The 13,413-nt window shown below is 46.5% G+C and overlaps 1 protein-coding gene across 2 annotated transcripts in view; it reads right to left on the bottom strand.

The window, feature by feature from the left end:
• The window catches only part of NTAQ1 (N-terminal glutamine amidase 1), a 98,649-nt gene that overhangs the window by 32,286 nt on the left and 52,950 nt on the right, over positions 1–13,413 (bottom strand). For both annotated transcript variants that reach the window (XM_069220707.1, XM_069220708.1), the window contains 2 exons: positions 9,750–9,849; positions 7,716–7,766 (listed from right to left, as the gene is read on the bottom strand). In XM_069220707.1, coding sequence (XP_069076808.1) covers positions 7,716–7,766; positions 9,750–9,849 — 151 coding nt within the window. The remainder of the gene's footprint in view (positions 1–7,715; positions 7,767–9,749; positions 9,850–13,413) is intronic.

Below are 13,413 nucleotides of genomic sequence, written 5' to 3'. Positions count from 1 at the left end.
TTCTCCTTGCAAAGCAAACAGTTAGCTTTCTCCTTTGGCCATTCAACAAACAAGTACTCTTCTTCCCATGCTGCCTGGAATGATCTGTGTTCACTCTGTATGGATCTGGGTCGTTTGCAAGGCTTGGTAACTGGACTGTAGGCCATTGGTCTCAGCAAGTTTGTGCAATGATTTTCAAGGGTCAGGAATCAGATTTTCCCCTCACAGCCCAAGGACCGACACCACTTCACGACCGACAACACTTCACAAGCGACCGATGGACCGACACCGCCTCACGACCAATGGACCAACACTGCGTCTCGCTACAGACCTCTGTGCACAACAGCAAAGTAATATAAAGTGATGTGTAAAAGGAAACAAAGCATACCGTGAACTAACAATTGGCAACACACATGCTGGCCTTTGCCGATTCCCAGAGGACCATGTTATAAAAAGTATTTTTTGCAATTATGCTTGCAACCTGCTAGGAATACTAGAGTGATAATGAGGCCAATTAATGGTATACGGGCCTCTTTTTAGAAACTGTTTTTTTTCAGCATGCTGGGTCACACAGCAATAGAAATCAACTGTGCGCGAAATGCCAGGGGCCAGATAAAAAAAAGTGTATTATTGTAAGACATTTTCAACAGCCCTGGCTCTAGTAGTATATTCCTACACTAATCACAAGAGCCAAATGGGAATGTTCCAGAGTATATCCGTATCCTAATCACAAGAGACATTTAATTAGATGCAGCAGCCATTTATCATCCGCACCCCTGGGAGGAGGAGTAAGCTGAAGGTGTTTGCCCATCACACAAAGTGTACCCCACTGGACACTTCACAAATGGTTTGATTTATATTGGGATTGTCATCTGATTTTTGGTAGTTTTCATGGGTGGGTGGTTTCTCTCTGGCTGTACTGGGTTGGTGGGTATGCGTTATAAAAGTAAGCATTATTGTTTAGAGATTGTACAAACAAAGGTCTAACTTGGTGCCTAAGCATTACAAGACAAAGATACAGCAGCACAGTTCTTACCCTTGCAGGGTCCGGTCTATCACACACAGCGCCATCTGCTCTCACCCCTATCGCCATCTGCACACAGCGCCATCTGCTCCCACCCCTACCCCAGTAACACACACAGCGCCATCTGCACAAAGCGCCATCTGCTCTCACCCCTACCCCAGTAACACACACAGCGCCATCTGCACACAGCGCCATCTGCTCTCACCCCTACCCCAGTAACACACACAGCGCGCACACACACAGCGCCATCTGCTCTCACCCCTACCCCAGTAACACACACTGCGCCATCTGCACACAGCGCCATCTGCTCCCACCCCTACCCCAGTAACACACACAGCGCCATCTGCTCCCATCCCTACCCCAGTAACACACACAGCGCCATCTGCACAGAGCGCCATCTGCTCTCACCCCTACCCCAGTAACACACACAGCGCGCACACACACAGCGCCATCTGCTCTCACCCCTACCCCAGTAACACACACAGCGCCATCTGCACACAGCGCCATCTGCTCTCACCCCTACCCCAGTAACACACACAGCGCGCACACACACAGCGCCATCTGCTCTCACCCCTACCCCAGTAACACACACAGCGCCATCTGCACACAGCGCCATCTGCTCTCACCCCTACCCCAGTAACACACACAGCGCGCACACACACAGCGCCATCTGCTCTCACCCCTACCCCAGTAACACACACTGCGCCATCTGCACACAGCGCCATCTGCTCCCACCCCTACCCCAGTAACACACACAGCGCCATCTGCTCCCACCCCTACCCCAGTAACACACACAGCGCCATCTGCACACAGCGCCATCTGCTCTCACCCCTACCCCAGTAACACACACAGCGCGCACACACACAGCGCCATCTGCTCTCACCCCTACCCCAGTAACACACACAGCGCCATCTGCACACAGCGCCATCTGCTCTCACCCCTACCCCAGTAACACACACAGCGCGCACACACACAGCGCCATCTGCTCTCACCCCTACCCCAGTAACACACACTGCGCCATCTGCACACAGCGCCATCTGCTCCCAACCCTACCCCAGTAACACACACAGCGCCATCTGCTCCCACCCCTACCCCAGTAATACACACAGCGCCATCTGCACACAGCGCCATCTGCTCTCACCCCTACCCCAGTAACACACACAGCGCGCACACATACAGCGCCATCTGCTCTCACCCCTACCCCAGTAACACACACAGCGCCATCTGCACACAGCGCCATCTGCTCTCACCCCTACCCCAGTAACACACACACACAGCGCACACACACAGCGCCATCTGCTCTCACGCCTACCCCAGTAACACACAGCGCGCACACACACAGCGCCATCTGCTCTCACCCCTACCCCAGTAACACACACAGCGCGCACACATACAGCGCCATCTGCTCTCACCCCTACCCCAGTAACACACACAGCGCGCACACACACAGCGCCATCTGCTCTCACCCCACCCCAGTAACACAAACACACAGCGCACACACACAGCGCAATCTGCTCACACGCCTACCCCAGTAACACACACTACATTAAAAACAAATAAATAAATAACCAAAGAGCCTTACCTGACTCAAAGCACTGTAAAGATGCCACAAATCTGGAACAGCAGGCAGGCAGGCGGGCAGCAGACGTGGAGCCGGTGACAGCAAGCAGACGACCAAAGCCCCGTAAAAGTTAGCTGCAAGCGCTGACTTTTATGGAGCTTTGGCTTCCACGATCGTCAGGGCAACGCAATAAACAATGGCCGCCGTATGTAAACATAGAGGAGGGCCGCGGGAGCATGCTCCCGCGTCCCTCCTCTATGTTTACATACGGCGGCCATTGTTTATTGCGTTTGGTGTGCGTCTCGCGGGCCGCCAAGTTAGGTCCGTGGGGCCGCTGGCGGCCCGCGGGCCGTACTTTGAGTACCGTTGTTCTAGATCAATGAAAAGTTAAAGGTTTTGTTTACAAAAAAATCAAATAAGTTGTACAAGTACAGTCAATGCCACGAATGCTATCAGGTGAAAACTTATATAGAGTATGTAAAACCAGAAATGATTCTAAGTCTCAGAGGGCAGGAAAATCATAAGAAAATTGTACAGTATCCCTAGAATAAAAGAAAATTCTTCTAGTTGACCCTTAAATCTAGCAATTTTTATGCCCAATTCCTGCATAGTAGTATAAGGAAAAATGCAAAATCATCGTGGTGTGAGCAAAAGTATAATTTCTTTAGCTAATCATAAGACAAGAATAATACACGCCATTGCCTTAACACAAAAGCACCATCCCAATTTATAACTGCATCCAACACCCTGTATGCCAATGTCATCTGGAGGTATATGAACAAACATGAAACATTTAAAGAATAAGGCCCTCATTTCGAGTTTGGCAGGTGGAAAAGGCCACCCACCAAACTCCTGCAGTCAGGTCACCGCCAGTGTGGTGTCTTTCCCGTGGCCCCTATTACGAGTTTCCCACTGGGTCAGCAGGAGGAAACAGAGTGTCTAGCCCAGCAGGAAAGAGCCCACAGCACTGATGCCAGCTCGTAATCGAGCCGGTGGCAATGCTGCGTGTGTAGGGAGCACCAGCACCTGTCGCGCTTTTCACTGTCTGCCTTGGAGACATTGAAAAGCGCAACACGGGCCCCACGGGGCCCCCAGCACCCCTTCTCTGCCAGCTTTTACACAGCGGTGCAACTGCCATGTAAAAGCCGTTGGAGAGGGGACTCATGATCCAGCAGCGATGCCCTGGGGGATTAAGACTGCTAGCACTGCCAGGCTGTTGGCCGGAGAAAAACTGGTGGTGCCGGCGGTCCGACTGTGGAGCGTTCACCGCGGTCATAATGTGGAGGCCAGACTGCCCAGCGATCCGACCGCCACCACAATTCTGACGGTCCTAAGACTTTCTCCCAGTGAATGAAACCAGTGAATAAACCAAATGGAATAGATACTTGTTGCAATCTTATATCCTCACCATAGCAAGTTCAACCCAAGCAAAGCAATTACTGCAGTGGAAATAAACAATTATGCCATCAGCTTAACTGTGTGCTCTGCAAAGTCTGTGGAGAGAGAATGTGTGTGTGGGGGGGAGGCAGCGATGCAGTGTGAGTGAACGGGATGATAGACACCTTGTTCAAAATGGACATTTATACAGATGGATGTGGTCTAGCTAAAACACACTAATAACTTCACTTCTATGCATATTAAATGTGTTTAAATTCCAATTATATTAATTCACTCTATATATATAGGATCATGTGTAAAATAGCATATTATACATTATTATTGTTGGTGCAAGTGGGAAATTGGGTTATTAGCTGTGTTGCCAGCACAAGTAATAGTTCCTCAACTATCCTTAGTGGGAACGAAACACCCCATTGCAGCTCTTGACTCTCACAGGGTAAAGAAGCAGAGCAGTATAATGCCTACTCAAGGGAGATGGTGTGGGCTAGGAATCACTAATCACTGGCACGCAATAATAGCACTCAATAAATGACTCGTCCAGCCAGTACTTTTTCTTTAGAAAATTAGTACATTTATTATACACACACTACGAAATACTATGCAGTAGTTTACAAATATAGATTGGCAGATACACCATACCATAGATGACCTTGTGTAATCACTGGTGTCTTCCTAGAGGGGTCACCCAAACATATCAAGTGAGTTTTAACAGTCATTGTGTAGTAACTATATTACTTTCACATGAAACATTGTCATAATTGTGATAAGGATACATCAATATAACATATGCAGTCATCATGAAAACCTAATAAATATTTATCAGGAATTAACTTTTTGTTTGTGCATTCTTTTATATATTTGACATTGAACTGTAGTGATTAGAATAACCCCTAGAGGGCATCACAGAAAAACAGCGTGGTGAAAAAGCATTGCAGTGTTACCATACAATCAGCCTCCAGAGGGCATAACCATGTGAAAATAGCATGGTGAAAAGCACTGCAGTATAACCATACAATCAGCCCCTAAAGGGTGTAACCACATGAAAAGAGTATGGTGAAAAGCACTGCAGTGTAATCATACAGTCAGCCCCTTGAGAGCGTAACCACATGAACAGTGCATTATACATTCTTAGGCCTTCCAGGCCTTCTAAAATGTTACCATACCCTTAGAGGACAAACTACTCCTAGTTGTAGATAAAAAGCCCCAGCCATGGGAGATCTTGGAAATGCATGTAAAAGCAGGGAAGGTGATGATTGTGGGGTCCCCCCAAGTTGGGATGAGGACCCAGAGGATGATTCAAGGAACCAGAGCACGTTGTGCATAGCAATTTGGTGGTGGTCCCATCATCCTAGGACCTGGTTCTGAGATATGGGCAAAAATGTTTTTTTTAAAGAAAAGTCCCTGCAAAGCATTCTGGAGCAAGTCTCCATACTGAAGGGAATATTATAGCAGCAGCTCTCCCGATGTGCCAGCTGTGATGAGGTTTTTTCTTTGCTTCCTTTATTTTTAGGGTGTGGCCTCGTGCCACATTTTCCACTTTTTCTTTTGGTGAGGGCCACAGATTGCCTTCCTTGGAGGGAATATGGAGAGCCTACCCCAGAAGCCCTTGCTGGTTCCCTGTGCCAGCAGCATGACTGAGTGCTGCTGCGGGAGCCGGCAGTCTTTCTTTGTATCTGCCCGTTCCATCAGACGTGTACAGTTGGGACAGCCTCCTGCTGCCATCCTGGGAACCAAGGAGGGGATCTTGGGCCCCTTCTGTTTTCCCCTGCATGCTTGTGGTGCTGGGGTCCAGGGATGGGGGTCCCGTGCCATACAATATGAATCCGCCCGGGGGATGGGGTCCCTGTGCAGGTTAGGAGCACAGAGAGGGGGCCCCATGCACGTCCTCTCAACCAACGGGGTAGATTTAGCCTTCTTGCGCTGTCCCCCGTGACCTGGGCTACCCTGGGTGAAACTGATCAAACGGCGGCAGATCCCTAGTGTTCCAAAGGATGAAAATTAGGTCAAAGGTTGTCAAACTTGAGAATACCATAACTTGGTCCTGTTGGGCTGATTTGGACGATCCTGGGCTCATTTTACTTCTGGTGATGAGCTCTTTCCAGCAGGGGTAGTTGCGACAACCTTCCTTACCTCCAAAGCAATGCTTCTGGCTCCCTGCGACAGTTCTCCTTTGTAGCTTTGTGGGTAGGCACAGAAAAGTCCAAGGCTACTCCCAGCTGGTCCTCAGGGGAGTATTAGGGGGCCCTCGGGAGACCTGATGGTGCTGTGATAATCTAGACAGAGTCCGGGGTCCTGAGTGGGGGGCCAGGGGATTCCTCCTTCCAGTTCTCCATAGCAGTCCCAGGATCCAGCAGAGCAGTGGGTAGAAAATCAACAGGAAAGAGAGCCTTCTCCTTGTGCAAGAACTTATTAAGGGGAGACAAAGGTTTCAAAAGACAGGCACCCCTAACCAATCCTGGGGTGCCACATCACCTATCCACTCCTGTCCCAACCCTCCTAAAATGGAGTCATACAGGAGCCAGTGGTTACATCAGTTCCTGGGGTCTCAGCTCCACCCCTTGCTGACATCACTGCAAGGGGTGCACCCTAGAATTTCAAAGGGGGCACCCCAATAGATTGGCTCCAGTGGTCTGGGCACTCTCCTTTGCTCAGCGGGTTTGGGCAGGCCCACCCCGGATGCAGGGTGACAGCTGGGTGATTGATACAGATCACCCCACCCAAGCCCCTTTCTCCTCAGGAGTTAGGAGTAGTAGTGCTATTTGCTCCTTTTGTGTGGGGGTGGCCATTGTTCCTACTGCTGGACAAAATGTAATTACCTGACACGGCAGGGTGATAAAAGGCATGGGCTTTGATCCTGAGCTGAACCAGGAAAACATGCAAACTCTGGATGACCCACAAGATGTAGTCATCATTTTGGAAGTTAAAAATGTGGTTTAATCACACAGGTTACACTCTAATTGAAGACGCCGATGGTCTCTGTAGGCCAAGGAGAAGGGAAACTACATTCTAAGGCAGTTCCCTCCCTATGTGTATAACGTAGTGTCACTATAGTTAAAACAGTAAAGGGCAGTGACTTTCCCTAATAGTGTAAACTACCCTCATGAGGCATATACCAGGTGAATACGTAACCCGGCAGAGCCTCCATGGCCAGGGTACCTGTGCACTGCTACCGGGCTGTGTACGAGAGTAGTCTCTCATGTGCAGCCCACATGCATGTACACATGCATGTTCACGTGTAACCTGTCAAGTGTCCCTTGCTGCATTGCAGAGGCCTAATCTGAAAACTTGGACACTGGTGGTGAACATGCGCAGTCTGTCTACCATGTGATTACCGTGAGTGACACACCCGTGGTGAGGCTCACCCAGAGTAAAAGGTCCAAAAACCTGGTGGGCAGAAAAGCAAAAAATCTGGGCGGTACTGCTGTGGCACAACCAAGTGCAACAGTGCACAAAAAAATAAACTTGAAAAACAATTTCATAGCTTGTTTGGATATTCAGCTCAGAAGAAGGGCCCAGCAGGGCCCACTCGCACCACAGCACAGAAGTTAAGGTGTGGCAGAGCAGTTACGTCATCTAAGACAGAGTGCTATACACTTGCTAATGAAATATTCCAGCGTTCGAAGATGTCTCATGTTGTAATACCCAAAGGGAAATCCGAAATACATACCTCTATGTTCAGTACCATGCTGCGGGGTTTTGGTAAAACTGAGCATTGAGTGAAAGAGTAAACGAAAAGAAAGTGTTACGCCTCACCCAAACCACCGGCTCCTCTCCACGGCATGCCTGCTGCTTCCAAATGGGGACCTGTAGAACACAAACAAGAAGAAACAATGTTGTTTCTTTTACACGAAAGCAATCAACAGTTTACAAACTGGGGCAACAACAACAATGGACGGTAAGGGTTCCAGGCAGGAAGCAGCCCATTATGTCAGGTGCATATGTGCATCTTTGTGTCTGACCCCTGCTATTTATCTTTCACCTCCCCCATCTATCTCAGATTCTCTGCATCTGTCTCTGACAATTTCTATTAATCATTTCAAACTCTGCCCCCTCTCCCTGTATCTGTCTCGCATCCTATCCTTGGCTCTCATTTCAATCTCTGCCCCTCCGTATAGCTATCTCACATCCTCAGTATCGTGACCCTCATTTTAATATCTCACCCTTTTTCAGTATCTGGTCTGATCCTCTCTATTGCTCACCCTCACTTAAAAGTCTCATCCCTCTTTGCATCTGTGCGAGAGCCTCCTAGGCACCTGTATCAAAGCTTTGCAATCTCTGGTCCTCATTTCAACCTCTGACCCTGCCTGCATATCGGTCTCCCATTTTTTGTATCTCTGACCCTCATTTTCAAACTCTGGCCCTATAGCTCAACTTGTTTCCTAACCGGTGTCCTATTGCATTGTAGGAAAGCTGTTTTACTGGTAGTTATGAATGCTCATCGTTTCGGCACCGAAAAAATATACCCGCAACCAACATGAAAAAAATATTTCAGACCATGAACAACCACATTAAAAAAATGGCTAATGTGGAACCTGAGTTTTTGGTTCAAGGTAAATAACATAAAATGTGTGCAACCTTCAGATTTATGTTTCTGAAATGTGTTTGTTTCACACATTATATGTGGCAGCCGCACATCCTTGATGGAAACATTACTTTGCTGCCAAATGTTAAACAAGGGATTACCATCATTACAGCCTGTCACTCAACCTGTACAGCCTTGTTTTGTAGAGCACCTTGCAGATGTAGTGCTGCAAAGTAAAACATACGCCCAACATTCTTTTCAATACGAGAGAGTTTTTGATGTTTCCAAGGGACAGGTACAGCACTGCTGATCTTAATGAATGTGTCTTTTGCGAACCCCTGACTCCAGTCGCGGCTCACGGTGTTAGAGGGGGCGGGGCGGCATGTGCACAGGGGGGGGAGGTGGGGATATCAATAAAATGAAGAAAAAAAAAACTTACCTGGGCTGCTGCTGCCTGGAGAACCGCGCTCCTCCGTCTCTGCTACCGTCTGCTGGCACAGGCTCCCAGCCTGCCCTGTGGCCAATCGTGACGCTGCTCAAAGCAGCATCAGGATTGGCTGGGAGTGCCCAGCCAGGGCGCTCAAAGGCAGACTGGGAGCCTGTGCAGGCTCTCTCCTGGGCTGGAGAGAGCCCTGTGCGCATGTGCTCTGAGGGGAGTGCACAGAGCACTCCCCTCTGCTCGTCACAGCCTGTGGCCCGTCCCTTTCACAAGGAAGGGATAATAAACACAGGTTAGGAGGAGACGCCCCAGCCTGATTCTGATTTGCAGCCATCCACACGCCTTCAGTGTAATCCTGCATCAGTAATTGCCATGAGACATAATTTCAGCGGCTTCCTAAGGATGGATGGCTTCCTTGCACAGTGCAGGAATCAACCACGATCCATGATTCGTCCGATCACACCGCAAATGCTGCACACATTTACCTCTGCATTTTGACCCAGACAACAATACAAGTTGTCAATGTTTTGTAAAGTTAATATTGTTTGCCTTTTGGATAACTCGTTGTCTCTTCAAACTAAACCGGACTCATTTTAAATTTATTACATCAAATCTATTGAAATGACAAAATTGTAAACGAATTGGCAAGAGTGCTAAAAACGCATCAGTTTATGGAATCTGTATCTACGTATCTGTCACAACCACTGCAGTAGGTGTGAGAAACATTTTGTTACAAAAGGAGGAGTGGTGTCACTTTCCCAACACCGCTTCACTATTAACTTGTAATAACAATTATTGCACCAATGATCACTGTGCATTAACTTACCATTTTGTTGTCATTGGAAATGAACACAGCATAAAATTCTTCCAGCGGGTAGTGGCCACAGTTTCTGATGTACTCGCAAAGCTTCCAGACATTTTCCTCACTGAAATTTCAAAGGTTTCATATTTAGAAACACAGGAAGCAACCACAACAGAAAATGATTCATCTATGCACAGTCCAGAGAATTAAGGACACAACACTCTGATGCATAGATGGACCATAGCTGGACAAGAATGTCTAACATAACTCAGCTGAATGATCAAGAATTATATATGATATTACAGATGGTGGCAGGATACATTTTGAAACAGGGTGACACAAATGAATTACGTTAACCCACAAATATTAACTGCATATGTAAGGTTGTATATATGGATTGGGTGAGACATTGGCCGTTACAACACACTGGTGCAAGTGAGTGTTGTTTAAACTAGCTGGATGTACTGGGCTACTGGACACCCTGAGGAATAATTGTTTCGCTCTGCATTGCATATAAGGGAAGGTTAACCTGGGGAAACTGCATGTGTGCCAAAATGGGCATATTGTCATACTCCTGGTCCACTTGCCTGCCTCATGTCCCCGTCCTCCTAGGGATAAATGCAGGGGCGGAGGAGCGTCCCCCCAGCAGCAGGAGTTGCAAACCTTTAAAAATAAAACAGTAATAAACCATGTTTATTATCGTTTCATTTTTAAAGGGGCAGGCCATGGGGGTGACGAACACTGAGGGGAGTGCACAGAGTACTCCCCTCAGTGTGCATGTATGTTTGGCCGGCCGTCTCAGGCGAGCCAAACACACACACGCACAAGGGCTCTCTCCAACCCGCACTGTGTTGCCAGGTTGGAGACAGCCAGCCCAGGCTCCCAGTCTGCGTTGGATCGCCCAGCCAGGGTGTTCCAGCCAATCATAACGCTGCTCTGAGCTCTGGGAGCCTGTGCCTGCAGCACGGCAGATGGCGGAGCTGCAGTCGTATGGAGGAGGTACTTTTCTTTTTAGTATATATATTTTATTTTGGTTCCCCCCGTCCCCGCCATGCCACTTTTCTGAGTCGCCAGCCGTGACTGGATAAATGTCCAGAAGGTACTGGGAGGTGAGAAATGGAAGGGAAGCCAGTTGCTAACAATATTGGCTAATAAGGGCATCTACCTCTCCCTCCACCTTGGTATTTGAAGTTTCAGTTATTGTTCTAATAGACGTTAAGCTGTACATTTTCATAATCCATATAAAGAATTGTTTCTTGCTATTTTCAGTCAATATTAATTCCAGACGGTATGTTTAGGATCTTTAATTAGAAGCAGGACAATAATTAATTTCATGAACCCATGCTGGCAGAATACGTGAACCTCTGATATCCCTGTCCAAGGGTCTCCATACCTTTTAACCCGCATCACACAGAAGCAAGAAAGAGGCAACCATCGACAACTGCGTGCACTGAACCTCGTCCTCCCATGTTTTGTGACCTGTCAGTCATCATTCAGGAACATAAACTGTTACATTTTTCAAGTGTTCCAGAGCATTGGCCAGTTAATCTCCTAATTTATAACAGCAATTGTGAGCATTTTTAAAATCTTTTGTAGTGCTGAAGAAGGTGTATGTGCTAAAATGGACCAAAATCTTTTTGAATTTACGTTGAGAAATATCTGAAACCATCATATAGCAAATTCTCCAGCACACTATAATCTGCCATTCTGTGTGTAACATACCGTGATTCAATAACCGCTGATTTATCGTTTATCCTTGCGGATACGTATACATTGTACGAGCAGCAACAAGATTTATGTTTGGGCACTTAAGTAAAAAGGTTTCTGTTAATACACGTAAAAGACTCTTTACACAAAACTCAACTTTAAATGCTTAGAGTATCAGGTCGGTCATTACCCGCATTGTCATCATGACCGCTGCAAGTGTCTAGTCCCACAACTGTTCGTATTCTCAATCCTATTAAAAATGACTTCATATTTGGCCCCACTCACATTCAATTTACATTAATAAAAAATAATCTTGATGACTAAATCTGGATGACCACTGCCTTGAAGCAAGTAGCCTCCTGAAACATGGTGATCGTTTACTTCTGGAATAAAGCAGCCAGGAGTATTTTTGTAGGATTGGAAAGAGTTGCAACCAAAGAGTAAAAACTTTTTTTAATCACACAACTAAAGATTGTTAGTGTATAATTATTATTTTACCTACTGAATTACATCAGAAACTTCATAACATTTTAATAGTGTTTTTAAACTTATGAAAAAATGTCCCAGAGAGCTCAGAGCTAATTGCAGGGAAGTCAATATACTGAGAAAGCCAAGGACAGGTGAAAATATATTCACAGGCTTGAGAGCTGCCTTACATTCAATTTGAGAATATCCTTTGGACTTGCTCACTGCGTGAGTTGTTGTTATACTACTGATTTTATTAGAAAACTATTTGTTGACTTCGAGAAACCATGCAAGCGCTCGTGACATCTACTGCCAAGTAACGTTAGGATTGAGGCAAATATAATTATGAGTAAACGTGTGACAGTGAAAGGTCAGTATTATGATAACTTTCCAATCATGAGTCAGTAGCAATGTACTTGGATAAAATTCATCTTTTTTTTTTTTAATGAATCAGTATTTCTTTCCAAAGCAAAGTTAACTGAAAATAATACAATCAGCACTCCTATTGGTTGGCTAGTTAACTATTTCACTGCTGTTTGATGCAGAGCATGTGTAGCCGAGGAGAAGGCATCAGACGTGTCTTAGTTTCTTACACACACATCAGATGAGATATGAAGTTATTCATATTAACATTGGGCAAACCACCTTTTATGTGGCACTGCAGTGCATTCTATACCAGTGCAGCTTTTATGAAGATCAGTGAAGGCCAACATTCCAGCTGGAGGGACTGTTAGCTGCTTGTTCAGGTTGCGTTGTTGGTATGTGGCTGTGTGTGGATAATGGAGAATTTGTTTGGAGTTAAATTTCAACATCACTGGCGTTAGTGCAAAAATAAAACAAGTTTGGTTAAGGAAGACCTTGATAGTACAGTATGTGTTTTGTCTTATGTACAAAAGTTGATGTGCCAAAAGACTTTTGCCTATTGTGAGGCAACCAGGGAACGGTAATTAACCACTGCTCATCCAGAGTACATTGCTATTTAGGTCGAGGGTGCAAGTGCTCTGACCTGTTATAAGTATTGTGGGCTTTTAACCACGCCCACCTCGCACCCATCAATTTAACTCATTCATGGGTTTGCCTTTCAAAAATCACTTGATGCCATTGGTAATTGCTTTACGCTTGGTTTGAGGCTGTTTTTGTCACGCCTTGCAGTCTGCCCATCTTACAAAGATTATTATACAATTGCGGATATATTTCAGAGAGGGAGAACTATTTATCTCCCCTTCGTGCTGCCTGGTGCCCATCGCGCTCACAGCGTGAACTCAATCGGCGGTATTGGAGTACTTGTCACATTGTTCACAGTTACCTTATCAGGGTCATTCCCTGTGACTCTCCCTTAAAACACTTGAAATTGGTGAATGCTATACTAAAACAGAAATCCTCAAAGTGAAAGTGGCTCTCAGGGCACAGTGGGAGATCCGATACTACAATATTCACTGCACTCTGGAAACTAGTCCCATAATGCTTTGCAAGCATTCTTTTTCAAAATATTTTTCCTCTTAACTCAGCCTGTGGT

Source organism: Pleurodeles waltl, chromosome 2_2 (assembly GCF_031143425.1).
Source record: "Pleurodeles waltl isolate 20211129_DDA chromosome 2_2, aPleWal1.hap1.20221129, whole genome shotgun sequence".
Lineage (NCBI taxonomy): Eukaryota > Metazoa > Chordata > Amphibia > Caudata > Salamandridae > Pleurodeles > Pleurodeles waltl.
Note: the sequence above shows the minus strand (reverse complement) of the source record. Positions and strands in the feature narration are given on the sequence as shown.